The sequence below is a fragment of the Loxodonta africana genome, chromosome X (assembly GCF_030014295.1).
Source record: "Loxodonta africana isolate mLoxAfr1 chromosome X, mLoxAfr1.hap2, whole genome shotgun sequence".
Classification (NCBI taxonomy): Eukaryota; Metazoa; Chordata; class Mammalia; order Proboscidea; family Elephantidae; genus Loxodonta; species Loxodonta africana.
In genome coordinates this window covers 58,429,049-58,447,276 of record NC_087369.1, presented here as the reverse complement: position 1 = coordinate 58,447,276, position 18,228 = coordinate 58,429,049, and the positions used below count along the sequence as shown (strand labels likewise).

The 18,228-nt window shown below is 42.1% G+C and overlaps 1 protein-coding gene across 1 annotated transcript; it reads right to left on the bottom strand.

Annotated features, from left to right (window-relative positions):
* Nucleotides 1-600: 600 nt before the first annotated feature.
* LOC111752774 (P antigen family member 4-like) lies at nucleotides 601-3,737 on the bottom strand. Its single transcript, XM_023557837.2, has 3 exons — nucleotides 3,663-3,737; nucleotides 3,206-3,293; nucleotides 601-1,011 (listed from the first exon to the last, which is right to left on the bottom strand). Exons 1-3 carry the CDS (start codon nucleotides 3,735-3,737, stop codon nucleotides 824-826), a joined length of 351 nt encoding a protein of 116 aa, XP_023413605.1. The 3' UTR covers nucleotides 601-823.
* Between the last annotated feature and the right edge of the window lie 14,491 nt (nucleotides 3,738-18,228).

Genomic DNA, 18,228 nt, shown 5'->3' with positions numbered 1-18,228 from the left:
CAAAGAAGAAGGTTCTGTTTGGTTTATATCTTTTGTGCAAAAATGTAAAAATATTTCATTGACCTAGTTCAACTTCATGTGGTCTATTTTAAGTAGGGTGACCATTCGTCCCATTTGCACCTATTGTCCTGGTGTAAATATTCCTAGCATTCCCTTTCACTCTCAAAAGTGTCCCAGTTGGGACAATAAAAATTTCATGGTCACTCTAGTTTGAATCCAGTACCATCATAAAAACCTGCTGCTGTCAAGTCAATTTGCAACCTGGTGACCCCATCTGTTAGAGTAGAACTGCTCCATAGGATTTTCTTGGCTGTAATCTTTATGGATCTTTATGGAAGCAAATTTCTAGGCCTTTCTTCTGCAGTGCCACTGGGTGAGTTCAAACAACCAATCTTTAGGTTAGTAGTTGAGCACAAAATGTTTGCACCTCCCAGGTACCTTACTTCCCTCATAGATGACATTACAATGTGAAGGAAAATGCTACCATTTCTCACAGACTGGCTCACAATTAAAAACAAACCTGGAAAAGCCAAAACATACAGATCCATCTTATTTTTTGGTGTCTAAAAGATAAGTGATTTTTGAGAAACAATTCTGGCAAATTAAAGTAAAATCATTGCTACTACTGTGCTATTTAGATATTATGTTAAATAATTTATATTTAAGCTTTAAGGGACTTCTACTCCATAGTAATAAAATACTTTCATGTTTTATATTTCAACAACATGGCTTTGGTCTAATTCTTTTCCCTGACACTGTCTTTAAATCCAGCATTTGGTGTCTGAACTACCTTTCAAATAATCCTTGCATGTGAGATTTGTCACTAAAGTGTAATATTGTAGAAAACAGCAACACCATAACTTGCATTCTTGATGAATAACATACCTGCTTCTGGAATTTTAGCAGGCTCCAGAGTAGGTGGAGTCTTTCCTTTCACACCAGGACCATCCCCACACTCACCCCCAATCTTTTCCAGACCCATTTCCTGGTTATTAGCTTCTAGTCCAGGCCCTTATACAAAGAAAAAGTTAATAATGTAAGCAACAAAGCATAAATTAGTGTTAATGAATAAAGCTCTGTAGGCTAGTACGGTAATAAATGTAATACGTAAGAATGCCACGGACGTGGAAAAGTTTTCTGCTGGAAAGTTACCCATTACCCATTGCCATCGAGTCGATTCTGACTCATAGCGACCCTACAGGACACAGTAGAGCTGCCCCATAGGGTTTCCAAGGAGCAGCTGGTGAATCCAAACTGAACCTTTTGGTTAACAGCGGAACTCTTACCCACTATGCCACCAGGGCTCCAAAAGGGAAGTTAGGTTCTCAAATATTACCTAAGTCCTAAGACTTTTCGAGACAACTTAGTTGTCACCTTTGTACCCTATATATACTTCTGTTTATTGCACTTATCTTATTAGATCGGCTATTTGTTTACATGAATTTCTGACTAGATTGTGACCTCAAGACAGGAATCGTTCTCTCATTTGTATTTATATCCCCAGCACCTAGCACACTCTCTGGTACCTAATAACCCAAAACCAAACCTGTTGCCGTGGAATTGATTTTAACTCACAGCGACCCTATAGGACAGGGTAGAACTGCCCCATAGGGTTTCCAAGGCTGTAATCTTTACAGAAGCAGACTGCTACATCTTTCTCCCATGTAGAAGCTAGTGGGTTCAAACTGCTGAGCTTTCAGTTGGTAGCCGAGTGCTTTAACCACTGCACCACCAGGGCTCCTTGACACCTAATGAAAAAAAAACCCACTGCTGTCGTCGAGTTGATTCTGACTCATAGCGTCCCTTAGGACAGAGAAGAACTGTCCCATAGGGTTTCCAAGGAGCACCTGGTGAATTCTAACAGCTGACCTTTTGGTTAGCAGCCTGAGCTCTTAACCACTGTGCCACCAGGGCTCCTGGCACCTAATACCAAAAAAAAAAAAAACCCAAACCCGTTGCTGTTGAGTCAATTCTGACTCATAGTGACCCCACAGGACAGAGTAGAACTGCCCCACAGAGTTTCTAAGGAGCGCCTGGTAGATTTGAACTGCTAACTTTTTGGTTAATAGTCATAGTTCTTAACCACTACGCCACCAGGGTTTCCTGGCACCTAACAGGACCCAACAAATGAGTGAAAAAAAGTCTTTAAAAAATAACATGTAGCAAGCCTAAATTGAGGAACATTTTACAAAACAATTGTTTTGGACTCTAAAACATGTCAATGTCATAAAAGACAGACTGAGGAACATTTCCAGATTAAAGGACACCAAAGAGACACAATAAATGCAACAGATGATCTCAGATTGGATCCTGGATCAGAAAAAAAAATTGCTATATATTATTGACTCAACTGATGAAATTGGAATAGGCTATATAGCACATACCAATATTTTTTCAATGTTAATTTCCTGAATTTGATCATTGTCCTGGGGGTATGTTTTTAGGAAATATATACTGAATTACTTAAGGAGTAAAGCGTTATGATGTCTGAAACTTACTCTCAAATGGTTCAGCAATACTAATATTTGTATTAACATCTAAAAAGAGAATGACAAAGCAAACGTGGTGTAATGTTAGCAGTTGGTAAACCAAGGTGAAGCATATACAAGTATTTATTAACTGTACTTTCTTATAACTTTCCTGTAAGTTTTAAATATTTTCAAAGTAAAACCTTTAAAAAAAAAAAGAAGACTGTGACAACTAGATTATGGTTCAGGAGAAAAAAGTATTGAAGAATTTAATACTAAGAAAAGGTTTAACTTTTTTTATTTCTCTGTATTATATATACAATTTCTTAACAATTACAATTCTAAGAGTTAGCCATAATAATCTAAGTATGCTCAAACTTTTGATGCAATGACTTAAGAAGTCCATAAAACATTACAAGAAGACCAAGTTTAACTAGTGAAATAGTGTATGATTTCATGTTTAAATGTAATGTAGTTTCCTTTGATTTGCTAACGTGGAGCCTTGGCAAGGATGCTATTTTCCAAGCATGCCAAATAAGTCTTAAAAATATAGGACTGGTAAAATGCTAAAAGAGGGAAAACTTATATCATAGTGACGAACTGCACTCAGCTGCAAACTACAACCTCTTCCCTTAACAAATGGGTTTCCAGTCAATTTCAGGGAATGCTTTATTTATCCCTGTTACTAGTATAACGTAATACATGAAATACAAAATGTTCCTTCATCCCCTCTTCACCTTGAACTGCAGGTGCTCCTTCATCTTCTCTCTCTTGTCCAGGTTCAGTATCCTCTTGTTGAGGTTGTTCACTACTGGGCTGCTGGCCCTTGGGAGTGCAAATAAAGAGTATTGTTATTAATATTATGGCAACAGAAGGCACAAATACATACTACATGAAGATAACTAATCACAAATAAATGTAAAGAGGTTTTTTCTACACTCTATAAGTACTCTAATTTGTTTATAAGTAAGCATGACAGGGAAATCACAGGGACTATTTCCAGGCTCATAATAATATACATATCCAGGCAATACCAGAATATCATTCTCCTTGCTCAACATCTCATTTACGGGATTCAGTTTTCACTCAGGGAAGTCCTTTATACAAGAGCTATATATTGGTTCACAACTTTTTCTTTAATTTTTTCAAAAAAATTAATTTCTACCATTGGAAATAAGATAGTAAAGCACTCACAACAGGTTCAGACAGATCAGAAGACTCTTGACCATCTCCTCTCCCTCTGGATCTTGATCTTGCTGGTCCACTCATATTTCACACTAAAAGCAGAAAACTGTCAACCGAAGAAAGTAATATAATAAAAAAAAATGTAATTACACTAGACTATTTCCAAGGACAATTACTGATTTTAATTTTTTTTTTACATTTAGCAAGATTTCCAAAATAAGTCCTAAATTAATAATAACTGCCTGTTTTTCCAATCACATCAGAAAAGGCTGTATGCAAATACCTTTGTTTCTCTCATGGCCAATTCGGCAAAGAAGTGACCTTCAAGTACTTGATAAAAAATGGAGGACTTTAGTAAAGATATTTGGTTTTGCAATTCTCATTATGAAGAGATTTTGTAAAATACAGCTACATCCAGCCTCGTCCCCCTCCCCAGGTATCCACTGAAGACTCCGGAATCTGTCGGCAGTTCCAGGTGCCTCCGGGTCTCAGAAACCTCAAATACAGCCTCCAGGAATTGCCCCCATCTTCATCTAACCCCCTTCCCTCCACAGCCCACCTTCCTCCTTTGCGGGAGGCCCCTGCCACGACCAATAGGGCTATGGTGGTGGCACCATCTGTGAAGAGAAGGTCGGTGACGTTCGAAGACATTCCTCCTCAGAGGCCATGAACCACACCGTGCTGAACCGCCTGAAGCCCGCAGGCTCCCCCTCTTGCTCACTCACACTTAAACTGGTAGGAGAACTGATCTGCACACCTACCAACTGGGTGTCAGCCAGCGTGAGAGGGAATCAAGACAGCAGGAAGGCGACCTTCGCCCTCCTGCACAGCTCTGCGGTCAGCAAGGCAGTGCAGCCGTGGGCATGTGCAGAGTTGGGCTCGTACCACGTGGTCTGGGCTTCCCCACCCCATAGACCCCCCTACCCATGTAACTACTGAGGACTTTGAAAGCTATGCCATCTCCAGTTTCAGGTGCCTCCGGGACTCAGATACCTCAAAAAGCACCCCCAAGACTCGTCCCATCTTCAACTAACCCACTTCCCTCCGTGGCCCGACATCCTCCCTGGTTCCGGCCCCACCAATATGACAAGGGCCATGGCAGAAGACCACCGTTGAGACCTTCCGCTTGGAGACCACGGACCCAGCAGCCCGATCTGCCAGAAGCCTGCGGGCTCCCTGCTCACATTGAAACTCATGGGAAGACTGAGCTGCACACCTACCGGCTGGGTATCAGCTGGAAAGAATGAAGATGGGAGGAACACGACCCCACCCACACAGCTCTGCACTCCGAATGTGGACTGCAGGGTGCACTCAGCAAGGGGAATGCGCACTTCGCACTTCGTAGGGCCTGTGCCGGTGGGCTGTCCTTATGCCCTCCCCCACCCGCAGGCACCCACAGAGGGGTATGGAATCTGTGCTTCTTCAGCATTTCCAGGTGCCTCCGGGTCTCAGAAGCCTCAAACAGCACTCCCAAGACTTGCCCCATCTTCAACTAGCCCCCTGCCCTCTCCTCCACAGGGCACCTTCCTCCTTGGCCCTGGCCCCACCACAAGCACAAGGGTCATGGCTGCGGCGCTTAAAGAGGGCTACTGTCCAGAACCTTCCCCTTGGGCGCTCCTACCGCCCAAAGCCCTCTGGTTTCTCCTCACATTCATAGACACAGGTGGCACTGTGTCTGTGTGATGGATGGGGTGATGACCCAGGTCCCTTTCCAACACCAGTGGGAAGGAAGGGTTCAAGTTCACGTGCTGACTACAGGTTCACACGTGTGCTCCACAGGGTGGCTATGGTGATGGGAAGCACTCTGTTCTTCCCAGTCTGGCCTTCTCCAGCCCTGGGGTACTGCTTCTATGGGTCTGAGGATGGGTCAGATCCTAGCAGAGTTGCTACCCACAACCATCACCCCGCACCTGCAGTTGGGGGAAATCCCAATAGTCAGCCTTGGAGAGAGAAATAGAGGGTGCAGCTGTGGTGTATGAGAGGTGTCTCCGTTAATTCCTAATGGCTTGTGCAACTGATCCCCAGCCTTTTAGAGGGAGGAAGCAAGGGAAAAGGTTTAGATATTTGTGAGAAACTCCTAATATTCTCAGTATTTCTCAGTTAGTAATGGTTGCATAGTGGTTAAGTGCTAAGGCTGCTAACCAAAAGGTCGGCAGTTTGAATCGCCAGGTGCTCCTTGGAAACTATGGGGCAGTTCTACTCTGTCCTATAGGGTTGCTATGAGTCAGAATCGACTTGATGGCAGTGAGTTTGAGTGAGACATCCTCTCCCAGAAATTCCCCTTCTGGAACTTATCCTAAGGGTGTATTCACCCTAGTGGACTACAGTGTACGCACAACAGTTACAACAATGAAAACTGGAAAGTACATGTGTTCATTAGTAATGCACTTGTTCAAATGAATTGCAGTAAAAATAGACAATAGAATTTTTGCAACCACTGAGGAATTAATTAGATTAATATATATCGATATGGAATGATGTCCAATTAATTAATGTTAAATGCTACCAAATAAGTTGTAGAACAGTATAGGATGACCCTACCTTTGTTTTAAATACACACATGTGTGTCCTTATATGTTGATCTTTAATGGTCTTTTTGCTATTATAAGTAAAATTGGAATGAACATCTTGTACTGTATCATACTTTTCTCATATTTTTTAGGATGTATTCCTGGAAATTGAATTGCTGAGTGAAAGGAAAAGTGGAAGTTCTAAATATATTTAATGTGTATTGCTAGATGACTCTAAGATATGATAAACCATTTTACAATCCAACTTGTAGTGTACAAGAAGACCTGTTTTCTTCCATTCTTGCATTTGTTGGTGATAACATTATTTTTCTGCTATCTTGATGGAAGAAAATGATACTATACTATTTATATTTGTATTTTTGATTAATGATAAGACCGAATATTATTATTCAAGTAATTCATGCTCACAGTAGAAAACCCACAAAATCAGAAAGAGGAAGGTTGAAAAACAACCCTGGAATTCCAGCACTCATTAAAAACCTCTCATTTGCCATTTTAGTGCATGTGTCTCCATATGTGTATACACATTCACTCCAGATTATCGTCCATTGCTGCAATGAACATTCTCCCTGCCCCCTTGCTTAATTATTTCTTTAGAAAAAATCTTGAAGAAATAGGGGCTTCAAAGTATTTACAACTTGTCCCGTGTCATACCTTCTGGCAAGGTACTTCAGGAATTAAACCTCTGTCTTTCTGATTCTACTGCCTTTGCTCGTTTCTTTACCTTGTGCTAACTCATGGATCAGCTAGTTCCCATGAATCATGAGGCTCTGTCTGCCCCTTGGCTCAAGGAGAAGCTTAGCAACCCCATGACCACCATCCACAAGAGGAGGTGCGGCGTACTCACATGTGCAGGATGCAGGACTGGCAGAAGGAACAGCGTGAGCTGTTCCAGTAGGTCATGGCCTTCTTGGGAACTGCAAAGAGGCCATTGGAGCTGAAGATTCAGGCTGGAGCAGGAGGTCAGAAGGGGATCTTTGGTGCTCCTTGGCTGAATACCAATATTCTGTGAAGCAATTTTTCTAAAACACTGCCTGATAAACATGAATTTCATGATTGCAAAGGTGAGTTCCCATAAATCTGATGGACAAAGTATATCATTTTTAAATTCATGCACTTTTTAGTTGCTGCACACACATTCACATATATTCAGGTAGCTATTACTTATTGTCAGCATTTCTGGGCAGTTTCCTGGTGGCACAGTGGTTAAAGTACTTGGCTGCTAACCAAAAACTAGGCAATTTGAACCCACCAGGCGCTCCGTGGGAGAAAGATGTGGCTGTCTGCCTTAGCCTTAGAAACCTATGGGGATGGTTCTTTCCCTCTTGGCAGCTCCATCATCTGAAGGAGTTGCCTCTTTTTTTCCTCCTCCTTATTTAGAAGCTGCCACATTTGCCTTTCTGTGCCAACTGATCCCAGTTTATAATTGTGCCACCAGGGCCAAGATGGCATAGTCATCAGATGCTTCCTGTGGTCCTTCTTACAACAAAGACCCCAAAAAATAAGTGAATCGATTATCTATGACAATCTAGAAGCCCTGACCATCAAAGGCAAAGTTGAGGAATTGGACTGAGCATCAGGGAGTGGGAGAGTCGGCTCAGAAGCAGCGAGGAGTTGCCAGACCTGACTCGGCGGGAACTAGCGCCCTGCAGGCCAGGATCGGCTGGCGCCAGCAGTGAGGCAAGCAGTGGCATTTGGGACCCGTTTTCCACATCAGGAGAGGCCGAGCAGCAGAGACTCTACTCACACCTCCAAAATCAGTGAAAAGCGGTGCTCAATCAGTAAAATATAAGTACATGTGTCTAACCTACCTCGTGGATCAAAAAACACCCCTTTGGGAAAGACCTCTCTCCCATGTACCTGCCCCTTTCCCACTCTGCACTGGGTTTGAGCCACCTTCAGAGATCGCCACGTCCTGTGGGCCAGAAGTAGGACCCTTCACACTCTCTGAGCCATTCTCTTGGCCGTGGAGGGGTAACAAATTAACAAACAGAAAACATAATCTGCCAGCTTCCCTAAATGGGGAGCTCAGGGCAGAAACAGCTCCTTTGCCTAGGCACAGGCATAAGGGGTCCATGGACTTTGAATGCCTTTCACCCCTGCATAGACCTGTGTGGGCCCATTTCAACAGTGCAAGCCCTTATTAGCACAGTACAACAGGGTTTATACCTGTAGTCTAACTTCAGCTGCCTTAGCTATATGGTGGAGAGGCAGGTTCGTAACATTTGACACTGCTCTGCCTGTTAAGCAGGGTCCCCACCTACCCACATCAGGTGCCTGAGGATTTGGTGGCTCCACCCACACCACCTAGCCATCTGCAAGAGGGGTCCAAGAATAAGTGGTGCCTCCCAGTCCTTACAGCCAACAGCATTGGGCGCCCATAGACCTGCTGCAAAACCCACCCACCTATGTGCTCTAGGGAGGAGGGACACACTTTCCTCACAGACACTCAGGGGCAGCAGTCAGCCCCCTGCTTTGCACAGCATGTGGCTCCCTTACTGCATCTAGATACCTGTACCTGCGCCAATCACCCCGGCCTGTATGGGACTGTAGGTGAGAGCCTGCACCTCACACTTGGTGACTGACTACCTGGACACCTGATCTGAATCCATACAAGAAAAGTAAATGGACTCCTGGGCTCAGCTCTAACCACCTGGTGATAGGACTTAAAGCACCAAAACAAACAAAAAAAACCAAGTGCCATCAAGTCGATTCCAACTCACAGCGACCCTGTAGGACAGAGTAGAACTGCCCCATAGAGTTTCCAAGGAGCACCTGGCAGATTTGAACTGCCAACCCTTTGGTTAGCAGCCATAGCACTTAAACTCTACGCCACCAGGGTTTCCTTAAAGCATCAAAGGCACCAATAATCAAACTAGCTCACATGAGCAGCCTATTCGGGCATATCAAAACAAAACAAAACAAGAAGCTAGGACACTGTCATGGATTGAATTATGACCCCCGCCCCCAAAATGTGTGTATCAATTTGGCTGGGCCATGATTCCTGGTATTGTGTAATTTTCCTATATGTTGTAAATCCTGCCTCTATGACGTTAATGAGGGAGGATGGGCGGCAATTTTGTTAGTGTGGCAGGACTCAATCTACAAGATTGGATTTGTCTTGAGGCAATCTTTTGAGATATAAAAGAGAAGCGAGCAGAGAGACAGGGGGACCTCATACCACCAAGAATCCAGTGCCAGGAGCAGAGTGCATCCTTTGGACCTGGGGTACCTGTACAGAGAAGTTCCTAGTCTGGGGGAAGACTGATGAAAAGGCTGACACAGAGAGAAAGCCTTCCCCTGGAACTGACACTCTGAATTTGGACTTTTAGCCTACTTTACTGTGAGAAAATAACTTCTCTTTGTTAAAGCCATCCACTTGTGGTATTTCTGTTATAGCAGCACTAGATAACTAAGACAAACACGGTAAGCAAACAGAAAATAAATAAATAAAATAACTTATTGATGGCTCTGAGAAAGCAGTCAATATCAAATCACATAAAGAGGCAGACCATGATGGCTTCAGCAAACTCCCAAAATGAAGAATCAAGAAATCTATGGATGAAGGTAACTTCATGGAATTACCAGAGGTAGAATACAAAAGATTAATACACAGAACTCTTCAAGAGATCAGGAAGAAGATCAGGCAAAACACAGACCAAGCCAAGAAGCACACAGACAAAGCAATAGAGGAACTCAAGAAGATTAAAGAAGAGCATGATGACAAATTTAACAGGCTGCAAGAATCCATAGAGAGACAGCAAACAGAAATCCAGAAGATTAACAATAAAATTTCAGAATTAGACAACTCCATAGAAAGTCATAAGAGCAGAATCGAGGCAATGGAAGTCAGAATTAGTGAGATTGAAGATAAAGCACTAGACACCAACATATTTGAGAAAAAATCAGATAAAATAACTTTAAAATATGAAGAAACTGTAAGAATTGTGTGGGACTATATCAAGAGGAATGACTTACGAGTGATTGGAGTACTGGAGCAGGGGGATAACAGAAAATACAACTTATAATTGTACTTGTCACTTCAATCTTCATCAGTGGTGTAAGGCTTCTTATCTGTGCTAGAAAAACCACCTGGCTTTGGACTTTCCTCTCTTGGGTGAGTTTTCTTTTATGTACATATCCCCTGGTAGGCAGCTGGGGAGGGTAGCTGCCTGGACAGGCTGACCTTTGCTGATTCTTATGTCCCTACTTGTGTACCTTTGTGTTCAGGCTGTGAGGTATCTGAATTCACTGAGAGTCTGTTTTTCAAGGTTGTAGTCTGAGTTTTTTTGCACTCAGTCAGTATTCAAGGTGTGAGTCTCTGATCTCTTTGAGGTTTTGTGTCTTTTCTTCTGAGCTATTTAGTGTCTGAGTTCAGGTGTGAGATCCTTGATCTTTTTGAGATTCTGTGAACTCAGGTTTCAGTCTGAGGTATTTGAGAGTCTGTGTTTAGAGTGTTTTGTTTTTTTTTTTTAATCCCTGAATTTCTTGACAGGCTCTGTTTTAAAGTTTTAATTGATGTTTGGGAATCTGGGTTTAGGATGTAAGGCCTCGAATTGTGGAGGGTCTGTGGTACATATCTGGATGTCAGTTATTTGGGGATCTGAAGTCAGGATGTGAGGGTTCCCAACTCTTTGAAAGTTTGTGTTACAAGGTCAGAGTCTGCGGAATTTGGAGGTGTGTGTTCAGTCTCTGACTCTATGAAGGTGTTTTTAAATAGGATTGAGTCTGAGGTATTTGGGGGAGTGTCTTTACCATATGAGGTCTCTAAACTCTTTGAGGGTCTGTGTCCTAAGATTCTGAGTTTGGTTTATTTGAGGGTCTGCGTTTAAGGCCTGAGATCTCTGAGATCCTTAAGGATCTATGTATCAAGGTTTGAGTCTTAGGTACTTTCGGTCTGTGTTCAGGGTGTAACCATTCCCAAACCTTTTAGGATCTGTTTTAATATTTGAATCTGAGGTTTATGGGTTCTGTGTTCAGGTTGTGAGGTCTCTGAATTCTTTAAGTGTTTGCATCCCAGGAGATGAGTCTGAGGTGTCTGGAAGTTTGTGTTTTGGGTGTGAGGTCTGTGAATTCTTGAAGGTCTGGGTTCCAAATATTGAATCTGGGGTATTTGAAGCTTTGTGTTCAGGTTGTCAGGCTGTGAAATTCTTTCAGGATATGTGTCCCAAGATTTGGGTCTGTGTTATCTAGGGATTCCAGACACAAAATGTCTGAATTCATTGAGAGCCTGTGTTCCATGATTTGAATCAGAAGTATTTGGGGGAGTGTGATCAGGGATTGAGAGGTGTGAACTTATTAAGTGTCCATGCTCCAAATTTGTATTTGAAATATTTTGGGGTCTGGATTCATTTGTGTCATTTCTCTGAACTCTTTGAGTGTGTTTGTCACAAGAGTTGATTCTGATGTACCGGGGTTTGACTTCAGGGTTTGAGATCTCGAAACACTTTGATGATATGAGTTCTAAGGTTTATGTGTGAGGTAAGAGGGGTCTGTGTTCAGTGCATTAGGTCTCTGAAATCATTGAGCATCTGTTTTCAAGGTTGTAGAGTTAATAGCTTGGGGGTCATTGTGCAGGGTATGAGTTCTCTGAAAATTTGAAGGTACGTGTACCATGTTTTGAGTCTAAGGTAAATGTGGGTGTGATTCATGTTCAGGATGTGGCATCTCTGAATTTTTAGAGTGCCTGTGTTCCAAGTTAGAGTCTAAGGTGTTTGAGGGGGTCTGTGGCCAGGTTATTTGGGTTGCTGCACTTTTTTAGGGTCTGGTTTCAGGTGCTGAGTCCATGGTATTGGGGGATTTATGTTTAGAGTGTGAAGTCTCTGAATTCTTTGAGGACCCATGTTCTAAGGATTGAGTCAGAAGTCTTGAGTGCCAGTGTTCAAGCTGTGAGATAACTGAACATTTTTGGATCTGTTTCTCAAGAGTTAAATCTGAGCTATTGAGAGTCTGGGTTGTGAGGTCTCTGAAGTTTTAGAAGGTCTGTGTCCCCAGGTGCGTGGTATTTAGGGTCTCCGTTAAAGTATAGGGTCTCTGAAATATTTGAGAGTCTGTGCTCCAGGTTTGAACCTGAGGAATTTGGAGTTCTGTATTAAGGGTGCAAAGCTTCTTATGTCATTAAGGATATATCTTCTAATGTTTGAATCTGAAGTATTTCAGGGTCTTTGTTCAAGGTTTGAGGCTTTGTTGTTGTTGTTAGGTGCTATTGAGTTAGTTCCAACTCATAGTGACCCTACATACAACAGAAGGAAACACTGCCCAGTCTTATGCCATCCTCACAGTCATTGTTATGCTTGAGCCTGTTGTTGCAGCCACTGTGTCAATTCATCTTGTTAAGGGTCTTTCTCTTTTTCGCAAATGCACTACTTTGCCAAGCATGATGTCTTTCTCCAGGGACTGAGCCCTCCTGATAACATGTCCAAAGTATGTGAGACATAGTCTTGCCATTCTTGCTCATAAGAAGCATTCTAGCTGTACTTACTCCAAGACAGATTTGTTCGTTGTTTTAGCAGTTCATGGTATATGCAATATTCTTCGCCAACACCATAATTCAAAGGCATCAATTCTACTTCGCTCTTCCTTATTCAATGCTCAGCTTTCTCATGCATATGAGATGATTAAAAACACCATGGCTTGGGTCAGGTGCGCCTTAGCCCTCAAAGTGACATCTTTGCTTTTTAACACTTTAAAGAGGTCCTTTGCAGCAGATTTGCCCAATGCAATGTGTCTTTTGATTTCTTGACTGCTGCTTCCATGGCCGTTGATTGTGGATCCAAGTAAAGTGAAATCCTTGACAACTTCAGTCTTTTCTCTGTTTATAATGATGTTGCTTATTGGGCCAGTTGTGAGGATTTTTGTTTTCTTTATGTGGAGGCGTAATCCATACAGAGGGCTGTAGTCTTTGGTCTTCATCGGTAAGTGCTTCAAGTCCTCTTCACCTTCAGCAAGCAAGGTTGTGTCATCTACATATTGCAGGTTGTTAATGAGTCTTCGTCCAATCCTGATGCTTCGTTCTTTTTTCATACATTCCAGCTTCTTGGATTATTTGCTCAGCATACAGATCGAGTAAGTATGGTGAAAGGACACAACCCTGATGCACACCTTTCCTGACTTTAAACCACACAGTATCTCCATGTTCTGTTCTAAAGACTGCCTCTTGATCTATGTGCAAGGTTCCTCATGAGAACAATTAAGTGTTCTGGAATTCCCATTCTTCGAAATGTTATCCAAAATTCGTTATGAACCACACAGTCAAATGACTTTGCATAGTCAATAAAACACAGGTAAACATATTTCAGGTATTCTCTACTTTCAGCCAAGAGCCATCTGACTTCAGCAATGGTATCCCTCACTCCACATCCTCTTCTGAATCCAGCTTGAACGTCTGGCAGTTCCCTGTCAATGTACTGCTGCAACCGCTTTTGAATGATCTTCAGCAAAATTTTACTTGCCTGTGATATTAATGATATTGTTTGATAATTTCCACATTCGGTTGGATCACCTTTCTTTGGAATAGGCATAAATATGGATCTTTTTCAGATAGTTGGCCAGGTAGCTGCCTTCCAAATTTCTTGGCATAGAAAATGAGCACTTTCAGCGCTGCACCGGTTTGTTGAAACATCTCAATTAGTATTCAGTCAATTCCTGGAGCCTTGTTTTTCATTGAGAGTCCATTTTCCATGGTTTTAATCTGAAGTATTTGGGATCAGTGTTCAAGGTATGAGGTCTCTGAACTCTTTGAGGTTCTGTGTCTTAAGTTGTATTTGGGTATCTGTGTTTAGAGTATGAAGTCTCTGAAATTGCTGAGGGTCTGTTGTACAAATTTTAAATGTGAACTATTTGGGGGTCTGTATCAGGTTGTGAGGAGCCCTGGTGGCACAGTGGTTACGTGCTCACCTGCTAACCGAAAGGTTCAAACCCACCAGCCACTCTGCAGGAGAAAGTAGTAGCAGTCTGCTTCTGTAAAGATTTACAGCCTTTGAAACCCTATGGGGCAGTTCTACTCTGCCCTACAGGATTTGGCTTTTTAGTTTCATCAGGTTGTGAGGGCTCTGAACTCCTGAGGGTCTGTGTTGCAAAGACAGTGTCTTAGGTATTTGGAGTCGTGTGTACACGGTATGAGGTCTCTGATTCTCTGAGGGTCTTTTAATACAGTATTAAGACAAAGTATTTGGTGGTTGGGGTTTTGTGGGTGAGGCTTCTGAACTCTTTTAAGGTTTGTGTTCCAAGATTTGAGACCCTGGTATTTGGAGATTTACATTCTAGGTGTGAAGTCCCTGAATTCTTTGATGTCCTGTGTTCCAAAGTTGGAATAGAGATATGTGATCGGGGAGTGAGAGGTGTGTGAACTTATTGTCTGTGATCCAGTGCTTGAATCTGTAGTATTTTGGGGTCTGTGTTCAGGTTTGTGGAAATCCTGGTGATGCAGTGGTTAAAAGCTATGGCTGCTAACCAAGAGGTCGGCAGTTTGAATTCACCAAGTGCTCTTTGGAAACCCCATGGGGCAGTTCTGCTCTGTTCTATAGGATCACTATGAGTCAGAATCAACTTGTTGGCAATGGGTTTTTTTCTGTTAGCAGCTGAGCGCTTAACCATTTTTGCCACCCAGGAACTCCCACTCTCAAATGTTTGGAAATATTCAAAATTTGTACCACGGGACTCTCAAGGATTTCAGAGAATTCACTCTCTAAACAATCAATTAAATCCTTAAGATCGAACCTAAAATCCAAACCCATTGCCATCAATGAGTTGGAATCCTTAAGACAGAGAACTTCATGGCCTTCACACTCTAAACACAACCCTCCAAAACCTCAGACTGAAACCTTGGGACGCAGACTTCCAAAAAGATCAAGGACCTCTCACCCTGAACTCAGACATCAAATAACTCAGACCCAAACTTAAGACACAGACCATTTAAAATTTCAGAGACCTCACACACTGAAATTTGTCTCCCAAACACATGAAGCTCAAAGGATAGAACACAGATTCTCAAGGATTTCAGAGATCTCACGTCCTAAACACAGACTTGCAAATACATTAAACTCAAATCTTAGGCCACAGGCCCTAAAAAGTCTTAAGACATCACGCTTTAAACACAGATCCACAAATACCTCAGACTCAATCCTGTAAAAAAAGACTTTCAAAGAATCATAGCCTTCATACCCTGAACATAGATCCCAAAATACTTCGGATTCAAACGTTGACACACAGACACTTTACAAGTTCAATCTACTGAGAGACACCTCAGAAGATTGAAAGGTCTGGTGATCTGCTTTTGAAAGATCTTCTGTTGAAAACGCTATGGATCACTGTTGTACTCTGATACACATGGGATTGCCATGAGTTGGAATCGACTCAACAGCAATTGTTTGTCTTTCTTTTTTATTCAGGGTGTGAGGTCTCCAAATTCTTTAAGAGTCTGTGTTGCAAGATGATGAGAGTCTGGGGTATTTGAAGTCTGTGTTTAGAGTGTGACATCTCTGATTCTTTGAAGGTCTTTTTATAATGATGGATTACTTGGGGGTCTATCTTTAAAGTATGAGATCTTTGAACTCTTTGAAAGTCTGTGTCCTAAGATTTCAGTTTCATGAATTTGTAGATCTGTGTGTAGTATTTGATGTCTCTGAAATCTTTGAGGATCTATTCTACATTTTGCGTTTGAGGTACTATGGGTGCGCGTTGAAGGTGTAGTACTCACAAATCTTTTTTTTAAATTTATGTTTTAAAGTTTGGTTGTGGGGTATTTGGCTTCTCTTTTCAGGGTGTGAGGTCTCTGAACTCACTGAGGTTCAGTGATGCAAAGTTCGAGTCTCAGGCACTTAGGAGTCTATGTTAAGCTTGTGAGGCCTCTGGTTTCTTTGAGGGTTGTGTCACTAGGTATGAGTCTGAGGTATTTGGAAATTTACATCTGGGTATGAGATCTATGAACTCTTTGAGGATCTGTGTTCCAAGTTTTTACTGTGTGGTTTGGGGGATTTGTGTTAAGGGTGTGAAGTCTCTGAATTCTTTGAGGGTTTTTATTCCAAGTTTTGAATCAAAAATATTTAGGAAGATGTGTTCAGGAAGTGAGAGGTGTTTGAAGTCATAAAGTGTGTCTGTGCTGCAAGAACTGAATCTGAAGCATTTTGGCGTCTGTGTTCAGGGTGTGAATTCTCTGAACTCTTTGAGGGTATTTGTCTCAAGATCTGATTCTGATACATTGGAGTGTGAGTTTAGGGTTTATTTTACTGATCTGTCTTCTAAGGCTTGAGTCTGAGGATCTGCGTTCAATATGTTAGGTCTCTGAAATGACTGAGCTTCTGTTTTTCAAGATTTTATTCTCAGGTGTTTGGGGTCAGTGTTCAAGGCGTGAGATCTCTGAACTCTTTGACAGTCAGTGTTCCAAAGTCTGGAGTATTTGTTGGTCTGGGTTCAAGGTGTGAGGTCTCTGAACACGCTGGGGGTCTGTGTTCCAATATTTGAGTCTTCTGTATTTGGGGGGTTTTGTTCAGGGTATGGGGTCTCTGAATTGTTTGAGGTCTGTGTTCCAAGGTTTTAGTTGGGGGTATTTGTGTCAGCGTTCAGGGTATGATGTCTGTGAATGCTTTGCAGTCTATGTTGCATGTTTTGAATCTGAGGTATGTGGGTGTCAGTGTCCAAGCAGTGAGGTATCTGACGTTTTATAGTGTCTATTTCAGAAGGTTGAAGTCTGAGATTTGGGGGATCTGTGTTGAGCATGTGAGGTCTCTGAACTTTTAGAAAGCCTTTGTTGCAATGTTTGAGATGAGGTATTTGGGGTCTATGTTCAGTGTGTGAGTTTTCTGAAATCTTAGAAAATATGTTTCCACAGTTTGAGACTGAGGTATTTGGGTGTCATTGTTGAATTTATGAGGTCTCTTAACTTTTATACCATTTGTATCCTAAGTCTTGGTCTGAAATGTATGAGGTATGAGTTCAGGTGTGAGATCCTTGAACTCTTTGAAGGTATGTGTTCCAAGTTTTTAGTATAAGGTATTTGGAGTACCATGTTTGTGGTCTGAGGTCTCTGAACTCGTAAAGCATCTATCTTCCAAGATTTGAATCTGTGGTTTTTGGGGTTTTGTGCTCAGGGTATGAAGCCTCTGAACTCTTTGAGGTCCTGTGTTCCAATATATGTCTGAGGTATTTGGGGTTTTGTGTTCAGGTTTGAGGTCTCTAACCTCTTTAAGTCAGAGATATTTAGGATCTGAGATCAGAGTTTGAGGACCTTCAACTCTTTGGTGGTCTTTAACCAAAGGCTTGAGTTAGAATTATTTGAGTATGTGCGATAAGTCTGAAGATCTGAACTCTTGGAAAGACTGTGTACCAAGGTTTGTGTCTGAGATATTTAGAGATCTGTGTACAAGCCCTGGTGGTGCAATGGTTAAAGCACTCAGCTGCAAGCCAAAAGGTCAGCAGTTTGAACCCACCAGCCTCTCTACAGGAGAAAGATGTGGCAGTCAGCTTCCATAAAGATTTATAGCCTTAGAAACACTATGGGGCAGTTCTACTCTGTTCGATTAGGGTCACTATGAGTTGGAATGCACTCAACGGGATTTTTTTTTTTTAATGCGCACACTGGGAAGTCTTTGAATTTTTTGAGGGCCTGTCACAAGTTTTGATTCTGAGGCAATTGAGTTCTGTGTTCAGAGAATTAGTCCTCTGAATTCATTGAAGATCTATATTATAAGGTTTTAGTCTAAGGTATTTGGAGGTCTTGTGTTCAGGTCATGAGGTTTCTTAATTATTTGTGAAGTCGTGAACACTTTGAGGTCTGTGTCAGTGTTTTGGTGTGATGTCTCTGAACCGTCCATTTTAATGGGTCCATATTCAAAGGTTTGAGGTTCTTGGGATTTATGTTCAGGATGTGAGGTTTCTGAACACTTTGAGGTTGCCTGTCCCAAGGTATGACTGAGGTATTTTGGATCTGTGTTCCGACTGTAAGGTTTCTAAAAGCTTTGATGGTCTGTTTCCAAGGTTTGAGACTGAGGTTCTTAAGGTCCATATTCAGAGTATGTATTTTCAACTCGACGGCACTGGGGCTGGGG